General features: G+C 34.7%; 5 protein-coding genes across 7 annotated transcripts; 3 read left to right on the top strand and 2 right to left on the bottom strand.

Moving 5' to 3' along the window:
* Positions 1-658: 658 nt before the first annotated feature.
* Positions 659-13,823, bottom strand: Ino80 (chromatin-remodeling ATPase INO80). Its single transcript, XM_081993568.1, has 17 exons — positions 13,634-13,823; positions 13,117-13,478; positions 12,043-12,213; positions 11,619-11,984; positions 10,930-11,560; positions 10,674-10,876; positions 10,030-10,321; positions 9,713-9,975; positions 8,979-9,659; positions 8,571-8,921; positions 8,349-8,516; positions 4,730-4,888; positions 4,396-4,498; positions 4,262-4,335; positions 3,986-4,148; positions 3,756-3,920; positions 659-2,376 (listed from the first exon to the last, which is right to left on the bottom strand). The coding sequence occupies exons 1-17, from the start codon at positions 13,692-13,694 to the stop codon at positions 2,069-2,071; spliced, it is 4,521 nt and encodes a 1,506-aa protein (XP_081849694.1). The 5' UTR covers positions 13,695-13,823; the 3' UTR covers positions 659-2,068.
* Positions 13,824-14,015: 192 nt separating this feature from the next.
* Positions 14,016-15,644, top strand: Uba5 (Ubiquitin-like activating enzyme 5). Its single transcript, XM_081993586.1, has 5 exons — positions 14,016-14,248; positions 14,299-14,631; positions 14,684-14,870; positions 14,929-15,057; positions 15,109-15,644. The coding sequence occupies exons 1-5, from the start codon at positions 14,115-14,117 to the stop codon at positions 15,493-15,495; spliced, it is 1,170 nt and encodes a 389-aa protein (XP_081849712.1). The 5' UTR covers positions 14,016-14,114; the 3' UTR covers positions 15,496-15,644.
* Positions 15,645-15,698: 54 nt separating this feature from the next.
* On the bottom strand, positions 15,699-17,144 carry LOC145738663 (pleckstrin homology domain-containing family J member 1-like). The gene has a single exon (XM_081993593.1). It carries the CDS (start codon positions 16,926-16,928, stop codon positions 16,278-16,280), a length of 651 nt encoding a protein of 216 aa, XP_081849719.1. The 5' UTR covers positions 16,929-17,144; the 3' UTR covers positions 15,699-16,277.
* Positions 17,145-18,099: 955 nt separating this feature from the next.
* 14-3-3zeta (tyrosine 3-monooxygenase/tryptophan 5-monooxygenase activation protein zeta) lies at positions 18,100-22,818 on the top strand. Of its 3 annotated transcripts, none has more exons than XM_081993592.1 (6): positions 18,100-18,261; positions 19,026-19,345; positions 20,762-20,885; positions 21,262-21,425; positions 21,522-21,638; positions 21,699-22,818. In XM_081993592.1, exons 2-6 carry the CDS (start codon positions 19,043-19,045, stop codon positions 21,735-21,737), a joined length of 747 nt encoding a protein of 248 aa, XP_081849718.1. In that variant the 5' UTR covers positions 18,100-18,261; positions 19,026-19,042; the 3' UTR covers positions 21,738-22,818. The 3 variants fall into 3 exon arrangements, with proteins under 3 accessions (XP_081849718.1, XP_081849716.1, XP_081849717.1); XM_081993590.1 differs by lacking the exon at positions 21,262-21,425 and adding an exon at positions 20,981-21,144; XM_081993591.1 differs by lacking the exons at positions 18,100-18,261; positions 21,262-21,425 and adding exons at positions 18,390-18,549; positions 20,981-21,144.
* A 1,486-nt stretch (positions 22,819-24,304) lies between these two features.
* Sc2 (trans-2,3-enoyl-CoA reductase Sc2) lies at positions 24,305-26,089 on the top strand. The gene is made up of 5 exons (XM_081993588.1): positions 24,305-24,669; positions 24,811-25,163; positions 25,219-25,435; positions 25,490-25,682; positions 25,736-26,089. The coding sequence occupies exons 1-5, from the start codon at positions 24,661-24,663 to the stop codon at positions 25,861-25,863; spliced, it is 900 nt and encodes a 299-aa protein (XP_081849714.1). The 5' UTR covers positions 24,305-24,660; the 3' UTR covers positions 25,864-26,089.
* Positions 26,090-26,268: the final 179 nt, after the last annotated feature.

Here is a 26,268-nt window from a genome sequence, read left to right as displayed (position 1 = left end):
TGGCAATAGATTTCGCTTTTCAGAGTGTATTTGTCCAGACTGGAAATCAAAGCGGGAAACTATAGAAATCGAGGTTGTCTGACGCCTTGGGTCTCGAGTGCTCAGGCTATGAACTTTCAAGAGTCCTGAGGGAGCTATTAATCGATATCCTATTTTAATGGACCCATCCAGGCCCGGTTTAAGCTTTAATGCCAATCAACTTTAACCACATTGAACCTAAAATTAAACCACTTGCATCAAATGTAACCCTCAGTACGATCCTGTAAACCCCTTAAAAATATTGTTCTTTTTTAATGAATTTTTGAACAATGCTTGACTCCACAAGCCGGTCTGATTTATTCTTGGAAAGTGATTCATTATAAAAATAACCCCGGCCGAAATCAAGCCCTAGTTTTAAGGGTGAAAAACTGCACTTCTGGCCATAAATGACTCGCAATATCGGGGTGAGTTTTAAAATAATTTAGGTTACTGAAACAAACGGGGAAAGTCGTATATGTTAACCCCTTTTTCAAACCTGCCGCATTTAAGGGTAGGGCCGACCTTTCCAGCAGTTGCTTTAACGTAACCAACCCTTGATTACCACCATAACTTACCAATGGCGTAACCCTTCAGGTGAAATTTATAGTACATTACTAATAGGATTAAAAAAAAAACAATCTCAATTTGAAAATAATTTTATTAATCAATTGGATCATTAGCTAAAAACATAAATTGAATTATTGTAAAAGTATATAATTAAAAAAAAAATACAATTATTACGCTCAAACATACAATTTCACACTTTTCGTAGTTCAATAAATAAAAAATTCAATAATTTAAATAATTAGATGACTATTTTATTGCTTAATAAAAGAATGTTTGAATATGTTTTACACCCGGCATAAATTCTATATTATTGATTATCTGCAGTGGAAAATATGATCGTTTGTACCGCAGCTATATTAAATTCAGAAAATCAATAACCGTCATAAATACTGTTAAAAGACTAAAATAAAAAACTTCTCTTAAATTACATAAGTTTACGAGTAATATACCTACAAACCGTGTAGAGGTACAATATACACATTTCATACAATAGAGAAAGACAATTACAAAAAAATTAAAAACGGATTCCAATGTCTTCAGGTACCAGTATTATTTTACACGACTTTAGACAAATCATAAACCTAACAATATTTCTTACATAGCTACAATAAAATCACAATATAGATCCGAAGTGATAAACTATATACAAAAAGAACTATACACATTAAATTTAATATTAAAGTATTAATTATTAAGAAAATTTGAAACACCATCTATATATACAACAATAATTGCTAAAATTTAATTGATAAGAGTGAAAATATTTTCTTATATGTAATTGATTAGTTAGATTATATTAAAAAAAATGTCACAGTGCAATTGGCAATTTATTAGAATAATACGAATACAGACTGTTCTCAGCTATGTAAAACAGCATTGCGTAAAACACAGTGGCGGAGAAACAAAACATGAACTTAATATGAGGAGTATAGTTGCTATGAAATAGTATATTGATAAGGTGAATTAAAATAATAAACAATAAAAAAGTTCTCGTTTCTCTACGCCAGTGGATTTTACTCAAAAAGTTACATAACTAGCCGTTCAATTAACTAGTTCAAAGTCACAAAGTGTAATACCATGAAAATTGTCCCATAAAAATTACTTTTCGATTTTACCTCAACCTCTAAAATTTCAGCTGGAATTTTCTTAAATTGAACACCCTACGTATATCATTGCCCCAATTATGGTCTCAAATTATTCTTGACAGCGAAGCAATAATGTCAACGATCAAGTTTTGATAGCTGACATTTTAGCTTCTGATTTCAGTTGCTACCAGGTACTATCAATAAATTAGCGGAACAATATACGGAACGTTCAAAGAAAATGATTCCTTAAAAATTCGATGACTTGGAAAAACTAAAACTAACCAAACGGTACAATCATAAACAACGTCAGAATTAATGACATTGAAGAAACTATAAAAGTAGTCTAGTAGTAGTTTTTAACCTCCAAACACATATAAAGATAATTAGCCCTAGTATTATTAATCGTCGGGGAATTCATAAAATGAATAAGCTGAAGAGATTTGCGAACTAATGGCAGGTTCGGTCGGTAATGGCACGGGTAAAGGTCTAGCGGGCTTGCGCGGACGAGGAGTCCGAGAGCCTGCATGCGCAGGCCCAGAAGGTCGAAGCCGCGGCCTCCCGGGGCCTCGTCTGGCAGGGGGCGTACCCGATAATCCCATTAGATCTAGTGGTGTTTCACCGGCACCTCTAGGGGATGACTGCGTAGAAGATACTGAAGACGCCGAGTCTTGAGTTGAATTAGGCTCCCCAAAGGAGTTTAATGTGGCTGGAAAAAGCGTTTTATTGCCTTCAAATAGACCACACTAACAATGTTATGCAGCTTAGAAATCAAGTCAGAGTTAAATTCTCACTCTCATATATTCAATAAGATGTCCAGTTCACGTTTTACAGCTTATTGCGGTTATACTAAATTGAACGATTAACGGTGTTTTCAAAAAAAGCCAATTTGAAGTTTCAATTACATTGCACAAAGTAGACGGGATGAAAAGAAAATAAAAAACATTTAACACTTAAGTACTCAAAACAATACGTGTTCAAATTGAAATAATAAATAAAAGGAATTTTTTTTGTGAGTTACGCCGAATTATGGTGTAGATTGGAATTTTGGCCTTATTATTACTTTTTTTTTAGTTTACTAACGCGATTTTTCGGTCGAATTAAATCGTAAACGCGTATAAAAATTACTGTTAAGAAGTGTTTAATCGACAATTTAGACAAAAGCAAAAGATTTAACCGTTTAAAATTGGGTTATCAACGTAAAAGCTGCATTTCCTCGCGGTCGTACTGATCTGACGAACCATAAAAAATCTTTAAATAGGACCATATGTTCCCGCCGTCCTTTCCTAAATTAAAAACTAGGTCCCCGACTGAAATATTCCGCTTCCGGGTTTTCGAAGGCGCGCGTATCGGAAAACAAAGTTTTTTGGGCCGGTTTTTTATACGCAAATGAGTACCAGTTGCCGCGAGGTACCTGCGCAAAAAACAGCCACCTTTAGAACCACCTTTGAATAGATTTCCTGAAGGATATCCGCCAGATGTCGGGAAGAGTTGCCGCCTTCTGCCTCGATTTGGGTCGGATGCTCCCCCTTTTTAGTCCTTTTTCTTTCTCAAAATACAATCAAGGTAGTTTTTTACGTTTTGAAAGACCCACACTTGCCAGCTACCTACTTTCAAGTAGGTAAAAATTATGTAATCAGGCCACTGTCTTCAAATGGAATAATAGAGATGAAGATTCAGTTTACAAACTCACAAGCAAATTTGACAAGTGACAGTTTTTGTGTCTGTATAAAGAGTTATACAGATTTAATATTAAAGTCACACTGTATAAAATTACTTGCTAACCTAAATACGCTGCTTTCCCTCTTCATCTGTAATATTACCCTGAAAAGACTTAAGAGAACGTGGCTCAAATATTGCCCTGGGTGTAATCAAAGCAAATCCAAATTCGCTGCAGCTCACCGATAGCTGACATTTATTCCAAGACAATAGCCGACTTGTCTGTACGTATTTTTAGTTCCGTGCAAATGTTATGCGCGTAAAGATATTTCTGCGAGACGTATAAATGTTATAGGGATTCCTCAAAGTTTTAGGTACTCTTAAAGTTAACACAGAACCCAAACCGAAAAAAAATGTTTAAAAACTTACTAATAGGAATTCCTGTGCTTATAGGTCCGTTTGGTGCTGCGTTGTTCCTACCTATTGAAGTTACAGCCCGAGACCTTGAGCCTCTAGGTCTTCCCCTCTTCGTATGACCTCCTCTTGCTGGTCTAGGCCTTACAGTAGATCCATATACGTTGTATACTGTATACTCTGAAACAATTTAAAATATTAATTAATAAATAAACGACCCAAAAGAATAGAACTTAATGACTTACTATTAGTTATAGGAGAATCATCGTCGTTTATAATATCTGCATCCTCACCAGCACCATCAGGATCAATTTCACTGGAGGGACTAGCCGGAGGTTCTTCGTTGGAGTCTTGTAAAGGAGTCAAAGGTTCCACTTTAGCCCTTTTAGCCTCAGCAGCCGGAATTGTCTGACGATATATAAACCAGTGTGAGAAAGACGTTGCGATTCAATAATTATAATAATAAAAGGTGACCGGATGGTAATTATACGAATAAAATATAGTAGCCCATTCGTTGTTACCTTAAAAGCCAATTTTCGCTTTTTATCGTCTCTCGCTTCCTCTGTCGTCGACTTGTTCTCGACTTTTAGGTGATCTAAAATAAATTAATTATCAACGTATAGCTCTTCCCAAGAAGAAAAAAAACCGAACGTACATTTTTGAACTAATTCATCGTCGTCGAGTAGAAGAGAAACCACTTCTTTCGGCTTCAGAGTATCAGGCTTGAAATTTCCTCCGCTGATTACTAGTTTTTGTATCTAACAATTTTACATAATCATGAATGAGAAAACTATTTCACCAAGCTAATTAACATTACATAATTTAAACTTGTCAAACCTATTAGGAATTATACATGACAACCTTACAGGATCTGGCACAAAATTATAAAGCACAAAACAACCTGAATTATTTAAAGCGCCATTGGAATAACATCGGAAAACTCGCAGCAATACTCATATATAATTCCTAGAGGTTTTCTGATTGTATACCTCGCTTTTTTCTCTAGCTCGTTGTAATATACGTTCTTCGATCGATCCTTTACAAATCAATCTATAAACAGTTACTTGTTTTGTTTGACCTAATCTATGAGCTCTATCCATAGCTTGTTGATCTACAGTTGGATTCCAGTCACTATCATAAAATATTACCTGCAACAATTTGCCAAATGTAAAAAATAAAGTCTTATTTCCTAATTTCTTAGAAAAGGATATTTATTACTAATTTAAAACACAGTGAGAATTGTATACAAATACTGCTAAAAGAAAACACAATAAGTTTAATGAACATTTCATTATCTCCTGTATTAAAAGTAGGTCACCTTTACTGAATCCACTTGACTCGACAGAAAGAAAAATACAAACAAAAAGCAGTGTCATCATACGGTGTGAACAAAAGAGCCCTAATTTTATGGGTAAATTAATTATTTATCCATCAAGACCGTCTACGATAATTTGGCAATTGGCAAAGTAAAATTTCACACGGTCGACTCACGTACAGGAGTGAAGGTATTAAAATTCAATATGTTCTCCGAATATTATCGCTTAACATATTCAGGAGCTCGTACACGCCCACTTAACATTACCGGCACGTTCTTGGAGTATAACTTAGTAACATAGTTAGCTAGAAAAACATTATGATCGTTTTAATTCGTCTATTGCCCTCGTTGTTGTGAGTATTTTTTTTCTTAAAGTTCATTGAAGTTTTTAAAATTAATCCCTAAAGAGATAATTAAAGAGGGTTAGTCTTTCATGCAGGCTGTCGAAGAAAAAGAGATTAAACCGCGATAGCGGTACTTAGGACATTATAAAGGGGTAGTTAAAATCGTGCCACCCCCGAAAATCTCGATAACGGACGGTGTTGTCCAAATAAGACTTGAAGTGGCTGTGGTTCTCCAATGCGATCTTTGAAAAGTACTTAATAAGGGTAGTGTAGGATGGCGCGGTATGAAAGTCCCGGAAACGAGAGGAAGCCATTTCCTGCCCCGCACGTGTACAACCACCTAAGAGCGAAACCCACCCTTTACACGTGCTACTTGGCTACCGTAACTGCTGATTATTGCGAAAAAGATGCGGCAAACTGATAAGCTTAGATGGAATAGCAGCCGTATGGGAAATAGGAAAAACTATTTAAATAAACTTAGATGTAGATGCTTCTGGTGATACCGATACATATTTTAGCCATTCTTAGTCTCAATTCCGCTCGCAAGTTGACTTTTTAGGTACTCCACTTTGAATAGGTGCGCACGATGGCATGATATTTCACACAATTAAAACACGAATATATAAGCATTCGCTTTGAGTTATTTTGTTTTTAATAGATAGGCGCCATTCTAGTTTAATAAGCATCATGCAACGCCACTCCATATATGCCAAATAAATGCAAGATTGCCTTTTCCATCTCGTGGCGCGAAAGGAGTTTCTCACCATCAATTCCACGAACATGAGCTTTGACTCACCCTGTAGAACAGCCGTTTAATGGGTGCATTTTGCAATAACAGGAATCGAACAATTTATATCTCCCTTTTGATAATGTCACATTTTCTTGTATAATCCAAACCTGAGATGAATAAATAACGAGTAACAAACGGCATTGACATTATAACAAATTATCGATTGCTATAGGTGATTTAATTCATAAGAACACTGTGGCGCTTAGTTTAACAAATTGCATGGATAGTTGTTTGTTTTTTTTTCGTACCACCAGGAGAAAATAAGGTAACACAATCGTAGAATCATTACAGTTAAAAATGCATTATTTGCGGTTTGATTTTTCAATGCTTTTTTATTAGGTCTATTAGCCACAAGTCAGAAAACGTCATAGTCACATGAGCATTCAATCAATGAACCAAAACCAAAAACGCTCATGTATACATGTCAAAACCACAAAAGTGCTGATGAATATTTTAAATTTAGATTATTATTCAGTAAATCATATTTTCTAAAATAGTGTATAAAGGGTGTCTAAGTAAAATTTCTTTAACAATAACAAACACCAAAAAGGTTATTATAATACGGACATGAAAAGTATTTACTTTAAATCTAATATGGGCTGTGTCAAGATAAGTTGTTACCATTTTCAAGATTCTCATAGTGGCTCTGTGCTATTTCATAAACCAATTACGTATAAAAAATGTTTACTGAACAACATTGTCAATAACAAAGTGGAACTGAAATATCGTCCACTTTTTTGTTTACTTCCCATCTATTATGAATATGGCCTAAAGGCAAGGACGTGCAGATGAGAGTGGAATACACAAGGTTGTAAATAAGAAAACGTAAAGGAATCGTGCAGTTTGTCCAGGTCGCCGCATAACGGATGCAGCGTCCACGTACTTCGACAAACATGCTGGGAGAATCACGCTGAAAAGTTCTCAGCGAATCCACGATCGGTCGACGTCAGAGCATTCCGCGGCCACAGACCGTCCATTAACAGGTAGCGTCGCGGGGAATACGAAATTCGAGGCAAAAACCGTCCGAAAGCCGGACCACGGCATGCAAATAATGTTATCGCTACTATTTTAATCTCTTTTTTGTTCGGATTGTTCTCATCAGGCTCGGGAGGTACCTGAGCACCCATTTGTCCTGAAGATTTATAGCCGGGCTGATCTTCACCATCACGAAATCCACCGTTAACCCAACAATAAATTCATTCACTTTTTGTTGTGCTCCGACTCATTTGCATAACCACGCATAACATTTATTGTTTTCCATTCTTTTTTTAATTAGCTGCTACTTAGAAATTGCTAGTACATTAATTGAGTTATTATTGCGGGTCTTTACTATTCATTGCTACTGACTTGCGAGTTTGTATTAAAAGAGAAAATTTCCAACTCGATGACACGCACGCCTCTGTCCGTTAACAAGCAGACACCGTTCTAAATTGCAGTACCTTGTTCAATACCGGTAATAATTTTATCTTTCATAATTCCAATGCGTACTGCTCCACGAACACCAGCGTTTACTTTCGACGAAGACCACGACAGTATGCATCGGGGACACTTGTTTGACCTATTCCATGATTTGCATTAGGACATCAACATTCGAACGATTACTTCTTCTGCTGATGAATTACTTCTACTAAAATAATTACGTCATACTTCTAGAAAAAAGAAGTAAGACACCATATACACTACCAGAACCATAGACTATAATAAACAGCACAAGTGAGGCCATCTGTGTCACATAAACTGAAACTCCATTGTCGATTTCAAGAATTATTGTGCTTAAATACTTTATACAGATAAATAAATTACCATTGAAATACATCGATAGATGACCCTGTGTGTAAGTACTAGTGATATGTAGACAGATAGCTATAAAAACAGTACATGCTTGGCAAACAAGTACAGACTATTTTGAAGTGTGTATATTCTATAAAAATTAATTTTAACTGTCAAAGTAATCTATTAAAATTCTAAAAGAAGAAACATTCGGACAATTTAACCCACTCGCTATAGAAAACATCTAAAAATGATTGGTCAAAACTATGAAGGTAGGCAATACTAGACGCAAAACATACATCCCAAATTATTAATCGTGTTTGAAAGTTCAATAAGATAATTAAGACAGTTATTATCACTTTACAGGCAAAGAAAACATAGTCACTTACCGTATCTGCAGCAGTTAAATTAATACCAAGACCACCAGCCCTCGTAGACAGCAAAAACACAAATATATCAGCCCTAGCTTGAAAATCAGCTACCATATCTCGTCTTTCCGAAATTTTCGATGAACCATCCAGTCTCATATACTTATGATGCCGGTGCCACATGTATTCCTGCAGTTCAACGTAATTACAGTCAAGAACAACGATCCAATTTTACACTATTACCTCTAATAAGTCAATCATTTTAGTCATCTGAGAATATATAAGCACCCGATGCCCTTCCTCCTTCAGTTTTCTTAAAAGTCCATCCAATACGAATAATTTTCCTGAATCAGTTACCAGACTTTCTTTATCTGGAATGGCAATATTCGACCAACCGCTGACTGGAGTAATGCGTTCTAAACAATCTTCAGGTTTTGGTGTTATTAGTTGTACAGTTTTAGGTTTAAAATTGTGTCCTGTAACTTCAGCCCAATACTTGTTTAACGAGTTGTAACTGTAGTCGTCTATGTGTCTTTGTAAACCCCATGCTGCTCTTCTTGAGTAGCAATATGTACTGATAGCGGCGGCAGAACACTACAATAATAAAATGATTTAGTGAACACATCTTAAATTTACCTGACAATATAGTACCTTAGGCATATTAAAGAATAAGTAGGAAGGAATTTCAGTCTTTTCACAACAGAACAGCCTGGAAGGTCTTTTAATATGAGGAAACTCAAAACCGGGAGTTGCAGTTCTATCACACTCTACATCAATACTTTCTTCCTCTAAGTTTCTCTCCTTCTTGTATCGTATATTTCTATGCTCTACAGTCTCTTGCATTGAATGAAAAGTGTAATCTTGATGAGTATACACCACATGACTGGCAGTAATTTCCCGGACAAAAAGCAGATCTGTCAAAACTTTGCTGCTTTCTATTTGAGCTTTACTCAGTCTGAGCTCGTGTTTGAAACTTAAATTTGGTTTTGGGTGAATGTTGGGATGCCACAATTTTCGGTGGTACAGTAGTTCTTCTCGTTTTTCAATTTCAAAGTATGATCTCCACCTAGTTACGATGTCCCCTAACAAAATTCCAAACAATTCTTTGACTGAGATGTCCAAGTAGTTTAATAAGTTAAAGAATGAGTTTCTTGATGACATTGCTTTAGAAATATACTCTGGAGTAAATGTTAGGAGTTTGTTTATTTTTAGGAAAGTATCCTGTCTGATGTTACTATCGTAAACTAAATAGGGCATAGTATAGAACACTGGCTGTATCCTAATAGGAGATTTAGCATCTCTTCTTTCAAATAACTCCGGATGGTTACAAACCTACAAAATCACCAAGTTATCTCACTCTGAAGCTTTGAAAAGGTTATCTGTACCTTCCGAAACTGCATAACTAAATTCATCAAGTTGGATGTGAAGTTTTTGTCAACATTGTGAGAATCACCTCCTCCAACTGAATAATGCAACAAATCTTCAATTTTAATTTTCTGCTTGAGAGCTAAATACAACAAATTTTGTCTTGTTGTTAATGGACAATACACCATCACCTCGATTTTATCTGACAACTCATTTTCTACATCCTTTTTTATTCTCCGTAACATAAAAGGTTTCAAAATCATATGCAACCTTGAAAGATGCTCTAAAAAAAGAATAACATCAGCTTCTTGACAAAATTTTAATTAAAAAAACTTACTCTCATCAATACCAGTCTTATTTTCCGCGTGACTCTCAATATCTTTAGAAAACCACTCATTAAACTCATCATGCGAGTCAAAGAGTGTAGGCATAATAAAGTGCAACAAAGCCCACAGTTCGGCCATACTATTCTGGATCGGGGTTCCACTAAGCAAAAGACGATTTCTACAACTAAAACCTAGCAAAGTTTTCCAACGCATCGAGCTGGTGCTTTTAATAGCTTGAGCTTCGTCCAGAATCATGTATTGCCATTTTATACGATTGAAGTATTTTATGTCTGTTATCACAATCTAAAAAGAACAAGTGAAGGTATAATGCTTGATAAGAAAGTGTAAATGTATTTTAAAGACCATTACACAGGCTTCTTTACTATGTATCAGATTCTGCCCCAGTATTCTTGTTTTTAATTTAGGGTTGATTTTTTTAGTTGACCTTAAAACTCTCAGTCCAGTCAAATCCACTAGGTGACAATCCTACTAGTTAATAATTCTTAAAATGTTACTTTCATAAAATATAAACAAAATAAACCTCTTATAAGCATATTAAATCCTATTAAAAATCGAATTTAATCCAATTACCAACTGGCACAGCATTCAAAACTAATCCTATCATATCTATACTGTAGTTACTTGTAGTACTTACTTGATATGAAGTGACAACAATATGAAAACTAGCATCCCTTGTGTAAATATCTTTCTGATCCCAAAACTGCCTTAAAATTTTCCTCTCATTAGGATTTCCCCAATAAGGTACAACTTTAAAGTCAGGAACAAACTTGGCAATTTCTTGTTGCCAATTATGCAACGTCGACGCTGGCGAGATAATCAAAAACGGGCCCCAAACAGCTGCAATATATTTTTTTAAACAACTTTAAACATTTGTGACATAATAAACTTACAGTACTTCTCGGCAATATGGCATAGAAAAGCGATGCTCTGCACAGTTTTCCCTAAACCCATCTCATCAGCTAATATGCCGCTTATTCCTTGAGAGTATAAGTTGGCCAACCAATTCATTCCTTTCAGTTGGTAGCCCTTAAGTATTCCTTTGAACATATCAGGTTGGGGTTGTTCTCCATCTATGTGTTCTACTTCAGTGAGGCAAGAATTGGCTTGCTGATCAAAAATTTTTGTTCGGGCTTTCTCGCTTTGAAACGCGTCCTGTGCATTACGTTTGGCTTGCTCTTTCATGCTTTCAGAATCGTAATCATCCCCTATGAGCTTATTTATCTTTTCTTCGTCTAGTTGGCTTAAAATTCTCAACTGTTCTTCTGTTGAAGCTGTTCCTAGTTTTTTTGACATAAAGTGAGCGTAAAGTTCGGTTTGGGTTATAAGGAAGTTCAGTTTTCTTTGTTGACGTTTGGCTTCTATTAGTTCATGGTCAATTTTGCGTTGTTCTTCCGCTTCTTTTTCTAGTCGTTTTTTCACTTCTCGGTCAAAACGTCGCGACCGTTTCCAATAAGCTATACTTTCTCTAGCTAACCGTTTCATACGCCATTGTTGTTCTTTTACTACTCTAGCAGATTGAAGCTGAAAGCAAAAAATAATGTTGTATAATGATTGCAATTACGGCGATAACAATACTTACAGCTTTCTGTCGGGGATACTTAGCACAATGTGAGGCAACTCGTTTACACTGCAACAACATCTCTTTATGTTTATTAGTCTTTGCTCTATGTTGCTTTCCAATTTCTTTTTTTGCTATACTTATAAACAGTTTCCGTCTTTTAGTCGTCATCATTTCCTCCCACTTCCGTTTTGCTTCTTCATCTTTGAATTTTTTTGCTTTTTTCTTGGAAGAACCATGTCCACTCATAACCACAGATGGCATTACTTGAGCGGAAATATTCGAGTGATTGTAGTCAATATTAGCATTACTATCTTCAAAATCACCATCCAAATTTGGATATTCACTAATTCCATTTTCTAAATTTAAATCTAAACAGGGCTCATCCTATTCGAAATTAAATTTGTAGGTTAGATTTGAAAATCACATAAAAAAAATTAATTACCACAGATATATCATCCATAATGTCACCATCGTAAAGGGAAGATTTCAAATCATCTTTGTGATGAAGGTAGGTAGCTTTTCTTAAGTTGGCAGGAATTTCTTTTTCTATTTCTGGGTAACGATCTACGGCGCTTATGAGACCAGCACCATAATACATTGAATGGTCGAAATTCTTCCAAAAAAATAACAAATAAGGATATGTAATGATTTCCCAACAATACAGACAAATTTCTCAGTTTTGTTTTTTGTTAAATGTCTGTTGATTTGATGTTTCTCTGAGATTACATGGAATTACAAAACTAGTCTCTGTTTGGAAATATTTGCATTAATTTATATAAAAGTTAAACAGAAACATTTCAAAATTTTGTTTTTCTATAAGGAAAGGTTGAGTAATAGTTATTTATAAAATCCTACTATTTTAAGTACATTCTTCTTAAACCACTCAGGAATAACAAGAAAAAGTGCAATGCAAACAAAATGGTGTATAACATATAATTTGTATTTTTATAAATAGATTAACTAGTAATCACAAATTTAACTTTTTTCTTCAAAATATTTGAAAACCACCATTCCGATTTCTAGATAATGAGTAATCTTTTAGATATCAATGTTACTCATCAAACATCATTAACTAATGAATGATAAGTCTTGATATGTTGGTGAATTGCAAAAAGTACCTTTTCCCAGCAGTATGTTGTAGAACAAATATGTAAATTCTGGCATTTTTAATCTGAGGACATCAGGTGGAGATACATGAAGTAAAACATTGTTTATTTAGACAACCACCAATTGAAATTAGTTCAAAATTTGTGAAAACAAAACTATAAAGATATCAAAATCAGTAATTTGAATAAAAAAAACATTCCTCTCTAGTATCTACATCAAAACACCTAAAGTACACAACTGATTAGAAAAAATAGTCTAGCATATCACACATTCTAAATTTACTTCCTGCCTTTGACTATTATTCAGGATCTTATTACTGACCTTGCTGAAAATTTGGAGAATCATCAAAAACATTACAACAAACAGTCATAAAAATCCAGACTGTAATAATTAGATTATAACCACTTACCACTTTATTTTTCCTCAATTTCTTCTGATAAGCATGCATTTTTAATAAGCATTTATAAGGAGCATCCTCAGGGCCTGTATCTATATTTTCTGAAAGTATATTAGCAAGCCACTTGCGACTTGCAGTGACATTCTCAAAATTATAATAATCCTTTGCAGAATGGGACTCCTCTTTAAACCCATTATCCAAAGACTCTGAATAATTGTTATCTTCACTACTATCACTATCACTATTTGGATCTTGGGTGTGAAAAGTGTTTAGGAAAGGTTGTATATTTAAAACTTGCTCTAGTCGCCTTATGTGCATAGGTCTGGAGGTATTTGGCTGACTTTCAGGTATTTTATTTGAACAGTTGTTTGGACCTAGAATACAAACACAACTCATAGACATTTGTTCCATTGAATTAAACAGCAGTGAAAACCCATTTTATAAACGTACAACCTATATATTGTGATTAATTGGTCCTAATTCTTTGAGCCTGTAATAAACTTTATTATTCCAGAATTTGAATACCTACCATGAGCAGGCTTCATGTTTGGCATGTTATTTAATGCGTGGTTTTTTAAGTGATTAGCCATATCCGGTTGTTTATGCCGTTTTCTGTGTCTGTTATGCAATTAAATAAGGAGTTTAATAAATCATCTCAATGCACTGTGACTTAAAATTTTTTGATCTAATATAACCTTATTATTTTTAAAGTTTGACAGAGAAAAATAAACATGTCTTCTTTATATTCAATGATTCTGTCTAATGTCAACTGACTTAGAAATTAAAAAGAAGCATACAGGGTTGACACCAAAAACATAAATATGTTTTTCCTTGTCTATTACATTTTTCTTTTACCTAATAATAAAAGAGCGCAATAATGATTATTTGATTATTGTACAAACCCTAACCTAACCTCAACATGTTTCATTTTGACATTTTCTTGTTGTGTTGGATAAAAAAATCTTGTTAAAAAAATCTTTACATATGTTTAATTTGAACTAACAATCACAATGGATTCTGTAGAAGAACTTAAGAATAAAATATCTCAGTTGGAGGCTCAACTAGCCAAAGCTCAAGGAAATGCCCCTATCAGAGAAAAGATTCAAAATATGTCTTCTGAAGTTGTTGATAGCAACCCCTACAGGTAAGGGAAAAATTTTGAAGCTTTAAATCTTCAAAGCCATATTATTTCAGCCGTCTTATGGCTTTAAAACGAATGGGCATTGTGAACAATTATGAGAAAATTAGAGAGTACACAGTGGCAGTGGTTGGAGTTGGTGGTGTAGGTAGTGTCACTGCAGAAATGCTCACACGCTGTGGAATTGGACGTTTGTTGCTGTTTGACTATGATAAAGTGGAACTAGCTAATATGAATAGGCTCTTCTTCCAACCACATCAGTCAGGAATGAGTAAAGTTTCTGCAGCTGCAGATACTTTAAAAAATATTAATCCCGATGTAGAAATATTCTCCTACAATTACAACATCACCACTGTAGAGAATTTTGATAAATTCACTGAAACTTTGACGTAAGTAATCTCAGAAAGTAACAATTATAAATTCATTATTTTATTATTACAGAACATCCAGTTTATCAAATGGTCCAGTGGATCTAGTTCTTAGTTGTGTTGACAACTTTGAAGCCAGGTTTGCCATAAATACTGCTTGCAATGAATTTAATTTGACTTGGTTTGAATCTGGAGTATCTGAAAATGCTGTCTCAGGACATATCCAGTTTATTTCACCAGGTGAAACTGCCTGTTTTGCTGTAAGACTTTTCTACTTAACATAAAAACTTTCATACTTGAAATAAAACTCATTTCCAGTGTGCCCCACCTTTAATAGTAGCCTCAAACATTGATGAGAAGACCTTGAAAAGGGATGGAGTTTGTGCTGCTAGTCTTCCAACTACAATGGGAATTGTAGCTGGATTTTTAGTACAAAATGCCTTGAAGGTATATTTATTCTATACCAGTTATTTCAGACAACTTAATATTATATTTTAGTATCTCCTCCAATTTGGTCAAGTCAGCAACTACCTAGGCTATAATGCTCTAAATGACTTTTTCCCAACAATGAATTTGCGTCCAAATCCAAATTGTGATGACAAATATTGCCAGATAAGGCAAGCTGAGATTAAAGAAAAGCCAAAGCCTGAACAGGCTCAGGAGGCTGTTGAAGATGAAGGTCCTATTCATGAATCCAATGAATGGGGCATTTCTCTAGTTGAGGAAAGTAGAGAGGAAAAAGAATGTGTTGCTGTTGCTGAAGGGTTGTCCTTGGCTTACACATTACCAGGAATGCCTGATAACAATCCATTAGAACAAGCCGAAGAAGCTACAAGCAATGATATCAGTTTGGATGATCTTATGGCCCAAATGAAGGCAATTTAAGTTGTTAAGTTCATATTTTTTCCCTATGACTGTAAGATATTTTTATTACATGTACTAAAACAAAAATTTGTTATTATTTAAGCAAATATAAGTTATTTAATAAGTTCTCATTTTGTTATTTTATGGTAAATAAATGGTTTTACAGAAAACTTTCATTTTAAAGACTTTTTTATGATTTAAGGGGCATAAATAAAAAAACACAGTTTAAAAAAAGGTTCTCATTTTTCAAAATAAATTTTAGAAATTTTACAGCAGTACTTAGTACAAAAATAGTATTTTATTGGGCTTGACTAGAGTTACTAGTAGGATTGTATTAACAACTAAAAATTTATATCCAGTGATGACAACATTCTTAACCCTAAATCATCTATGAAGAAAATTTTTCACTTATTACTGTCTATTATACATTCATTTTATTACTTTAGATCTAGAACAAGTAAAATTTGTGACACAATAGACAAAAATAATAAATAGTGTAATAGTTCAATTGTGCCACACATTTTGTTTTATATGTTACTTTGAATTACAAACTCTTACATAATCTTTGCAATTAATTAACTATATTAGCAGAAGCAATGCAAGGATTTTATGTTTCATTACATTTGTTTTACTCACTGAAAGCTTGATGTATAAATTAACAGGATACAAAATATATAAAAATTGTGACTACAAATAATAAATTACTTACACAAGACCATTGTAAATCTTTAAAGCTCATTAAAATAATAAAAATTAAATGTTTTTAAAACAGTACAAAATAAAAAGAGATCAATATTGAGGTACTAAAAAGTAATTAGATTTTCCACTGCTGAGGTCCCATTAGTTTGAACAGAATTGGTTAGTGAACTAGTTGAGCTTTCATAGAAAGTTCTAGAACTACACTCAAAATTGCTATAGAAAGTTGATTTCGTTTCCTTTGTTTTTGTTTTTTTCACCTCCACTTTAACAGAAACATTCATACAGTTTGCATTTTTCAAGGATTCTAAAATTGGATCTTTACCAGTTTTCATAGCTATTTTGGTGCTCAAAATTCTGTACTGGGATCTCCAATATTCATATGAGGCAATTTTCAAAGCAGACACCCACACATTAACATCAGCCTCACATCTGCAGGAAAATACATGCTTGGCTTCATTGTCTCTGAGTTTGTCATTAACTTTAAAGGTTACTGAGAATGCGAAAGGAATACCTCTATGAGGGTGTTCATAAGCTACATGAGCATTCTCAAGAACTAGAACTCCCAAAGGTTCTTGTTCATTTACCCTGCTGTAGAAAAGCATATTAGCTTTAAGCTTAAAATACCTTTCTTTGAAGCTGGGCTGCTGATACCAATCTGACCACTCATTTCCTTGAGGTTTCATGTGGTTCAAAATACCCTCCAAATCAGCTTTTCCATCCCCAAATTTTGTCACTTCTTTATCGTTAAATCTCATTTTCCTTTGCAAATTATCACAGAATTTTACTGGGTGTGATCGAATAAGGAGCAACTGCAACGCCAGGCAAGGCTCCTTTTGCTGTTACATTTTATATTTAGTAACCACAATTACGAAAAAATGCTATTTAATTTGTAATGTGTACAAAAATAAAGCTTTTCTGTCATTCTACTTTTTCCTGTCACTCTGTCATATTGCAATGCGACGCAAGAGACCTCTACTGTACTACGTGTGACGTAAACCATGGAGCTGTAAAATAAAAATAACTAGAGGGTGAAGAAATGATGGAGGACTGCGCTGCTGCGCATTGATATGAATTTTTGTTTTGTGTGTGAATTATAAGTGTTCCTGTAAAAAGTTTAATTTTAAAATTGCTTGTAAATTTGAAGCACTTTCACAAAGCTTTAATCTAATCAAGCGACAAGTTGTCATAAAAATTAAGTTTTATCCAAACATGAGTTTAATGCACTTACAAAAACCTTCCGTATGTGTATTGCTTAGATAAATAAGATTTCCCTTCTAAAAGTTTTTTAAAATACTGCGCAGGCAAAATGTTTGAATGCATAAATATTTGTTGTTTGTCAAACTAACAAAAAAAAATCTTTAAAAGACAAAAAACGTCACACTGCTAGTTTAATAAATTTGCTAACTATAATGACGATGATACGTGTTAATTTTGAGCAAATATTTCAGCAGTAAATATTTGATAACCGAAGGTTAATTAATGTAGCGCGAAGAGCAAGGTCAAATGGGCCCATAGCTTTATCGATTTTCAGGGTGGATGGCGAGATCCTGCTTTATGTGAATATCTTGCCATGCTGGTGCTGATACCTCAAAGGGCAGTTTCTATTTTTGGTACTCCTAATTTGTTCTAAATGATATAATTATATGAATCTTGTTTTATTAAATTTTACACTGACGCGGGGTTATGTGTATTAATAATGAAACAAATTACGTAAAAAATGGTATTAAAAATAACCAATATCGACCTTAACCAGCTAAATGGGGTGGCTATTAAGCAGAAAGAAACAAGCATAAAAAGTAGCGCTTAGTTTGAATCTAATGTCGGATTGATCATGCTCACATGGTGCTTTAAGCACGAGGTTATAAGAAGACGTTCAATCAAATGCAGAGATTTTAAATTGTATACCTCTATGAGGGATCGTGGAATAGTATCGGCAACACTGTCCACTAAGCACCTCCTATTCGACATCTCTGTTACTCATTCCTGTCTCTGTTTCAAGTTTCATTGCCGGCTACAGATCTCTCGTTCTGGTCGTGTTCTCTAGTGTTATAAACTGAAATTTTCAGATAAATCGAAGCGAATTTTCAAGTAAGTATGTTGTTTATTAATATTTACTTTCAAGTGCATGCGATCATAGTGTTTTCCCGGTTGATAAATCATGTGGGAAAGGAATATTTCCAGGTAAAATTTACATGCTTGCCGCCATATTTGCGTATTCGGCATGACGGTTAGTAAACTTGGATGGATCGATCCCACGGTTTTCTTCGTTCGTAGTTCGTTTTAATACTTGTCGTTGTCTAGTCCTTGTGTATGCTCGTGTGAGTGAATTGTCGGCATCCGCTGCCAGAAAATTGTGTGATATTTCTAAATTAATTTGTAAGTTTAACTTATACGTAGTTTTTGTGATTCATAGATAGTTTGTAAGAGGGTGGTGGTTGATTTTTCGTGAGGGTTTCTGCGGCATGCGGTGAATTATGTTAAAATGGGTTCGGTCGACCTTCAACATTTCTTAATGCGTAGTCTTAAGTCAAAGACGACTTTTCAAGCCTTTTTCGTTGCATTTGCAACTTGAGATTATACACGTGAGATAAAATAGGATTTTTGGGGGTGACGTCAATTGTCAATTTGCAAAATTCCACACGGATGGGTCACACGGGCCCGGCCGTACCGGGCATGTTCGGTCCAATCCTCCAATCCGGTGCGTTTCGTCAAGGTGTGGTCGGCGCCATATTGCGTCGATCGTGTTTACTGACTTTGCCGGTAACGTCGCTAGTGTGGCCATCCCTATTTTTAGTGCTAGCGTCGTCAAAGCTTGAGGCTTGAGCGGATATTCACGTTCGATTTTCTTGCAGATTAGAGTTAGAACAAAATGTCTGCTCCTGACAAAGATGAACTAGTCCAAAGGGCCAAATTGGCCGAACAGGCTGAAAGATACGACGACATGGCTTCTGCTATGAAATCAGTCACAGAGACTGGGGTGGAACTCAGTAATGAAGAGAGGAATCTCCTCTCTGTCGCCTACAAAAATGTTGTTGGTGCCCGGCGATCATCGTGGAGGGTAATTTCTTCAATTGAACAAAAGACTGAAGGTTCAGAGCGAAAACAACAAATGGCCAAGGAGTACAGGGAGAAGGTTGAAAAAGAGCTCAGAGAAATTTGTGACGATGTTCTGGTAAGTGCAGCCACACTCACATTTTTTGTTAATTTCATTTCATTTCACATACCTACCTACCTACCTTTGCTACTTTATGTATTTATCACTTCAACTCTCCATAGCCAATGACAAAGTTATTGATATAACTTTGAACCAGTTAACAGTTACTGAATAGACTCGGTTCTGATACACAATTTCATTGGCCTATGAGGACTCTCAAAGTTGAAATCTATCTATTAAATTCTTCCAAAAATCTTTCTACACTATAGCAACTTGCAATTATCTTTATTATTCTGCTCTTCAAGTTATTGGTTTATGTGCAACTGTTATCATGTGTATAATTTTCCATTGGCAACTTTAGTGTGAAACTAGTGTATTTGTGCCAATGGATAATGTTATAATAAACAGATAATACTGTGTACTGGAATAAATGACAAATGTAGTTTTAACTGTGACATATCTTACCTGATTAGTCATAATTGAAGCAACACTACTTATTAAGCATAGCTAAATCTCTATTTATTCAATTGCACCCACAGTTCTTTAGGACAACTTAAACCATTTTCTGTCACTACTCAGCTTAAACTATCTTTAAATATGGTGGTGCACTTTTGCCATGTTTTTAGTAGTTTCTTTTGTTAAAACCAGTATTCACATTCACAAAATAAACAGGACATCTATGAATACTTTGTGAACAATGCCAGTTAGATTAGGAAAGAGTTGCAACCCTAACATTTTACTTCCAGACACATCAAAATGTCTCTTAACATAAAATAATTATGGTTTGTTAATGAAATTGTTCTGATTGGTGACTGTTAGCTTATTAAAGCAGTTGCAGCAACCATGTGACTACTTTAGATTAACAACATGCAGTAGTCAAGTGATAACAATATTGTCATCTACACTAATTAAGCAAATTCAGTATCTGGTAAACTGAAATGATTTTGTCAAATTTTGAGCAATGAAAGTGTATCAAAACATATTCCTGTTATTGGAAAATCACTAAACATAGTCCATTAACAGGGAGTTTAAAAAGATAACATTCTTATTATCAAACATTTTTAAATAGAGATGAATCATTAATCAGGTGCAAAACCATGAAATTTAAATACAGTTTTGCTGTTTTATGCTTCAGTATGCAGCAAATTAATAATCAAGCAGATTAATGAGTGACTCCTATTTTTACTTTACCTTGTGAATCACAAGTTTATATCTTCAATCAATTTGAAGTTCCTTAAATGTTGCCAGTGTAATTATTTGCTGTGAAGCTGAATCATTTTAGGTGGTATGGGGGTATTAAATGATGTCCAAAAATAACTTTCGTTCTTCCGAGACACTTTGAAGAAACTTTAGTATTCTGATTTTTTTACCTTAAAGTTGAAAATTGCAAAAGTGGTAAAGTTTTGGAATTTGAAGGGTAAACTTTCTTTACAGGGTCTCCTGGACAAATACCTCATCCCAAAGGCGTCAAACGCAGAATCTAAAGTATTTTACCTCAAAATGAAGGGAGATTATTACAGATACCTGGCAGAAGTAGCGACGGGTGACACCAGAAATAGTAAGTAATAAGTTTCGGGGTGATTTAAGAGCAGTAGGGTAGCGTTGGTGCCGAGTCCCGCTAAGGACAAGCGTTACGAGTTTTTGCCTTTTCAGCCGTCGTGGATTATTCACAGAAGGCGTACCAGGACGCATTTGAAATCTCAAAGGCCAAAATGACACCCACACACCCAATCAGGCTGGGTCTCGCTCTGAATTTCTCAGTGTTCTACTATGAGATATTAAATTCACCAGACAAAGCCTGTCAGTTAGCTAAACAGGTTATTATCAGTCTCATAGGTTTTTTGGCGGGCAGAATTGCGATTACGCGGCGACATCGGCACGGCGCTCTTGCGCCTCGAACTTACCGATAGTTAATATGTGCTTGTTTTTCTCAGAGGTGGTCGAAGACTCGCAAAAAGCATACCAGGAAGCATTTGACATAGCCAAATCGAAAATGCAGTCCACCCATCCGATCCGGCTGGGGCTGGCGTTAAATTTCTCCGTGTTTTACTATGAAATTATCAATTCGCCTGCACGCGCCTGCCACTTGGCGAAACAGGTTTGTCGTGTGTGTCGTGTTTAACGCTAATTCTGCCCGCGCACTAACCTCACTTCTTGTATTTTGGCTTTGCCATCTAACTCAAGTCTCTGTTAGGCCTTCGATGATGCGATTGCCGAGTTAGACACCCTGAATGAAGATTCATACAAAGACAGCACACTTATTATGCAACTTTTGCGGGATAACTTGACGTTATGGACCAGCGATACACAGGTTGGTTCAACTGTTAGAAGTTCTGGTGTTAACTTGTTGTAATTACTTTATTTGTTACAGGGTGAACCAGACGAGCCTCAGGAAGGTGGTGAGAACTGAAAACTATAATTCCCTGTTTTCACTCTATCCGTTAAAAATGAAAATTCATGTAAGTTAACTCTGCGGAACTTTCGCCAAGTTTCGTAGACAGTTTTTAAGTTTCACCGTGATGAAACTTTTGATATTTAACAATGTTTTTAGGAGATATGTAAAATGTTAAATTATATTTCACATTAAATATCACACAACCAGCTGAACTTCCACAAAACATTCAAAAGCCCCAACTTCTTTTGCTGGCTGTTGTGTGATTCAGGTGTCAACTTTTCTTCAACTTTTATTATACTTGTTTTTATATTTAATATTTTATACATTATATATCCCTCCAAAACAAAATGTGTCATTTTTGATTTCTTCGTCTGCAGCACTCTTAAGTTCTGACTTGTTAAGTACATACAAATATTTTAAGTTATAGTTTTGTTTCTGTTTTTGTATTTCTCAATCATTAAACGAGTCAACCTATTTATTACCTTATCTGTTCTCTATGCCTTTTTCTGTCCCTTATATCCACATTTTTTGCACGCGCGGCCCCAGGGCACAACCATTTCCAATAGTCCTGTTCCATTTTTCTGGTCATTTTGGATGTGCTATATATAAAATGTATGAATATGTATTAAACGCTACCAACTCTGTTTTCTGTTGTATCTGTCAAGTATAATTGTCAGATAAAAAAGAATAAATTTTTCAAAATCATTGCATTGTTTGTTTTTTGAAAATTTTGGGTCCGCGCCCTATTCCTGCCTGCGCACTGAATGTATTGTTCCAAATGAATGTTAATCTTAACTAACGGCAGAATCTCTGTTTCATTGGCTAAGTTGTATTCACCAGTTTTTTAGATGTACATTCTTGCGTGAAACGTATTTTCAAAGCATGGCATATTGTATGTAATAAATGTAATATCTAATTCTCATTTTCGAAAAGCACATTTTGTTTTCCAGCTGTCGTCAAAGCGACATTTCTGTTAATTAATTTTATCTGTCTGGCAAACTGTAGGCGTTGTCCGTAAGTTAAACGATGTAGAAAATGGATTATTTTGTTATTTTTTTTATGACATTATTATTGTATTAAAGCAACTTTTCTTTTAGTACAAGATTTTTATTCCATTAACACTTTTCCTGTAGAAATAATCTTTAATCAGTAAAACCCCTTAATGAAATTACATAACTTGTACGAGTTACCTCAGTGTGTCATCGTTAACTTGGCGGTGTTTCTACTAAACTTCACCGTGTTGGAATTTAATAAATAATAAACGAAAGTAATAAAGGCAGCCAAATCGCAGAAAATAGTCACGCTGGCGGTCACCGTACGACCTTGTCGCGGTCGTAGAGTGGCATGACGCGGACGTGAGTTACATTCATGCATAGGAACACGGCATAGTTGTCCACTTCCTGATTAAAAATGTAATTTACCGTTTTGCTAAATATATAGCGGCAATCCCATAAGCGTAATATTTTTATAGTTGGTTAGCGGTTCATTTACACATACCACCTAAATATGGAAAGACGTAGAATATGATATAATTTTTGGTTTACTCATTGTTTAATGTGAGTAATTTCTGCAAATATTTTAAGAATTGCATCAAAAGTAAAGATAAATATGTCATTAAACTACAGAGAGCGTGAGCGTGACAAACATTAATAGAATTTATCTTCCCAGAAGGAAATGTATTGACAGTGGATGAAACCGAAATTTATTTATTTTTCTTACTGGAACGTATATAACAATAATTTAATTAGCAGCAATCTACGACTTATATAGCTTTGAATAAACAGAAATTTGCGACTTAAAACGTGCTAAAAGGATGTTATTTATGAAATTAACATGATAATATATGAGTGTAGAGATAAGATATTATCGATATGATCTTTTTAGTAGCCTTGTCATACCCGAAAAACGTTTCATACTTGGATATGAGAAGCGACTAAGCAATTTGTTTTCTACTTCACACTTTTTTTTACGTCAAAAACTAATAAGTTAGTACCCTACACGGTGGCCGCATTCGTTTTTACGCTCCATGGAGCGTTTTTGACGTCAGAATGACGTAATTTGACAGTTGGTCAAATAATGGTTTTGCCAAATTGCGTCATCGTGACGTCAAAAACGCTCTGCTCGCTCCATAGAGCTTGAAAACGAATGCAGCCATTATCTAGTACATCCTTATTTTTATGTACTGCATTTAAACAATCGTGTCCACCAAGTAAATTTTTTTGTTTTGTTGGCGAAATTTTTTAACAGATTTTTTTCTGGTTCTTTGACAAGTTGGAAGTAGGAGTAGTGGTTCTATAAGAAAAAAAGTGTTTAAACCACTGAGTTAGTATCGCTGACATATACCTATATGTTTTGTTGGTCTTATGCTTATATTCCTTCGCAGAATGACTCAGAGCATCTTTAAACACGAACTGTATGAGAGCTACATAAAGGCAAATTAATGTTTTATTAAAAAATCCTAATCAAGAAAGCAGAATTTAAATTTGAGCGCCAGTTTCTGTCAGACCTTTTCAATTGGTCGGTTTTACTCGATAGATGTCTCTTCATTTTCCAATGGCCGTCGGGCTGTCACTGTTGTTTACTTTTAATTGATAACCTAACCTCAAAACAAAGAGCGATCAATTTATCAATAAATGACTGCTTCCGCCCAAAACTTTAAAAAAATCTAGACGTTTAACCGGTTCTAGACCTAATTAAAATTCGTACTTACTAACTATCGAAAACGTTTCGTTCACAGCTCTACACTGCATATTGTTTTTTATACGTAGGTATTTATAGGGGTCAATGGTCATCAGGTTAAAACCCCATCCACTGGAAACACGATTTTTTCATTAAACAGAAACCCAATGCTGTTTTAATGAATTTTAATTACTAGCAGTGAACATAGACTTTAGCATCTATCTAGTTTTCATTAAAAGGTATAAATTGTGCAGTAGTCATGGTACAGGTAAGTAAAATTTATGTTTTCTTTTATTGAACTGTAAATTGTTATAAGTACTCTAAACAGCATACCGAACATGATATAAAATTTTATCTAGTAGAAATCAGGAAGTCAGTAGGTCATCTAAACTTGTTCTACATTTTACAGGTAGAAGTTTTTACGACATCCAATAAAAAACTTGGAGATATCACAGTTGATGATAATGAAAAGGTCAAAGATATAAAAAAGCAAATTGCAGCACTTTCTCCTAAACTTTATGTTGACCGGCAATCATTAAGGGCTGAATTGAAAGGCAGAGACATCAAAGATGACATAGCTGTACCTAATTTAAGTAGCACCCGAAAGATTTATGTTAAAGATTTGGGTCCCCAAATTGGCTGGAGCACTGTGTTTGTTCTTGAATATGCTGGCCCCTTGGTTTTGTATGGTTTAGTTTCTTTGAGACCTTGGATTCTTTATGGAAATGCAGCCAAAGGCACAACCTTGTCTACTACAGCAATGTAAGTAGTCCATTAGCTTGAAATCTATATTAAATTTTAGAGATTAAAATTATAGAATTGCTTTGGCCTGCTGGAGCACCCATTACTTGAAAAGGATCCTAGAAACTCTCTTTGTACATCGCTTCTCACATGGTACTATGCCTATTAGGAATCTATTTAAAAACTGTGGATATTATTGGGGCTTCACTGTTTATGTAGCTTATCACATCAACCACCCTCTGTTTACACCACCTCCAGTGTTGGTGCAGATTGTGGGTCTTGCTATATTTATTGTAAGAACTTTATACCATCAAGTAGAAAAGTTTTAAAAAATATAAAATTTTAAGGTGTCTGAGCTTGGAAACTTAAGCATCCATATCCTGTTAAGAGATTTGAGACCTCCAGGTACTAGTGTCAGAAAGATTCCTGTTCCTAACAGCAACCCATTGACCCAATTGTATAATTTTGTGTCTTGTCCTAATTATACTTATGAGTTCTACTCCTGGTTAGGATTCACTTTGCTGACTTCTTGTGTACCAGGTAGGATTTATTTTAATTTGATTTGATGTGGTTTGTAATGTGTTTGGTTCCAGCTGGACTTTTTGCATTGGCTGGGTTGTACCAAATGACAGTTTGGGCTCTTGCAAAGCACAGGAACTACAAGAAGGAATTTCCAAACTACCCTAAAAGTAGGAAAGCTATTTTACCATTCATTTTGTAATTTTTTACTACTTCCTGTACTTATGTTTTGGTAGATATTTGTGTCGGTGTTTTGTTAATAAAAGGTTAGGGCCAGTTTAAGAAAGTGTATACTATTAAACTAGATATGTAGTTTCAAAGAAAATACATTTTTTTTTGTAAACTTTTATATTCTAGTTAAAATAAGTTTTAATTTTTTATCTTGACCATCACACTATTTGCCACCCTAATAAAACTTGTTACTTTAATACAAGACAATTTTATTTCTTCTTAGTTTCTACCACCATTAAGTACTATCAGGAACAAATTAGTTTAAAAAAAACAACTTACCTCATCAGTTGACCAATAGTGCCAAACGTATTAAGAGAACGTCAAAACTTGACAAACGTTTATTAAATTTTGCTTTCTAAACTAACAACCCAAATTT

Source organism: Ips typographus, linkage group LG16 (genome assembly GCF_016097725.1).
Source record: "Ips typographus isolate SLU linkage group LG16, UJ_Ityp_2.0, whole genome shotgun sequence".
NCBI classification, from domain to species: domain Eukaryota; kingdom Metazoa; phylum Arthropoda; class Insecta; order Coleoptera; family Curculionidae; genus Ips; species Ips typographus.
This window is presented reverse-complemented; position numbering and strand designations above follow the sequence as displayed.

Coding starts and splice junctions, on each gene's coding strand:
- Ino80 (XM_081993568.1), bottom strand. CDS start 13,694: ATGGCTAATCACTTAAAAAACCACGCATTAAATAACATGCCAAACATG. Junction 8,517..8,570: donor AAATGATTGACTTATTAGAG/GTAATAGTGTAA, acceptor GTTGAACTGCAG/GAATACATGTGGCACCGGCA. Junction 2,377..3,755: donor AAGCACAGGAATTCCTATTA/GTAAGTTTTTAA, acceptor CGCTTTTTCCAG/CCACATTAAACTCCTTTGGG.
- Uba5 (XM_081993586.1), top strand. CDS start 14,115: ATGGATTCTGTAGAAGAACTTAAGAATAAAATATCTCAGTTGGAGGCT. Junction 14,632..14,683: donor AAATTCACTGAAACTTTGAC/GTAAGTAATCTC, acceptor TTATTATTACAG/AACATCCAGTTTATCAAATG. Junction 15,058..15,108: donor TAGTACAAAATGCCTTGAAG/GTATATTTATTC, acceptor ATTATATTTTAG/TATCTCCTCCAATTTGGTCA.
- LOC145738663 (XM_081993593.1), bottom strand. CDS start 16,928: ATGAGATTTAACGATAAAGAAGTGACAAAATTTGGGGATGGAAAAGCT.
- 14-3-3zeta (XM_081993592.1), top strand. CDS start 19,043: ATGTCTGCTCCTGACAAAGATGAACTAGTCCAAAGGGCCAAATTGGCC. Junction 19,346..20,761: donor AAATTTGTGACGATGTTCTG/GTAAGTGCAGCC, acceptor CTTTCTTTACAG/GGTCTCCTGGACAAATACCT. Junction 21,639..21,698: donor TATGGACCAGCGATACACAG/GTTGGTTCAACT, acceptor TATTTGTTACAG/GGTGAACCAGACGAGCCTCA.
- Sc2 (XM_081993588.1), top strand. Junction 25,436..25,489: donor TGGGTCTTGCTATATTTATT/GTAAGAACTTTA, acceptor TAAAATTTTAAG/GTGTCTGAGCTTGGAAACTT. Junction 25,683..25,735: donor GCTGACTTCTTGTGTACCAG/GTAGGATTTATT, acceptor GTTTGGTTCCAG/CTGGACTTTTTGCATTGGCT.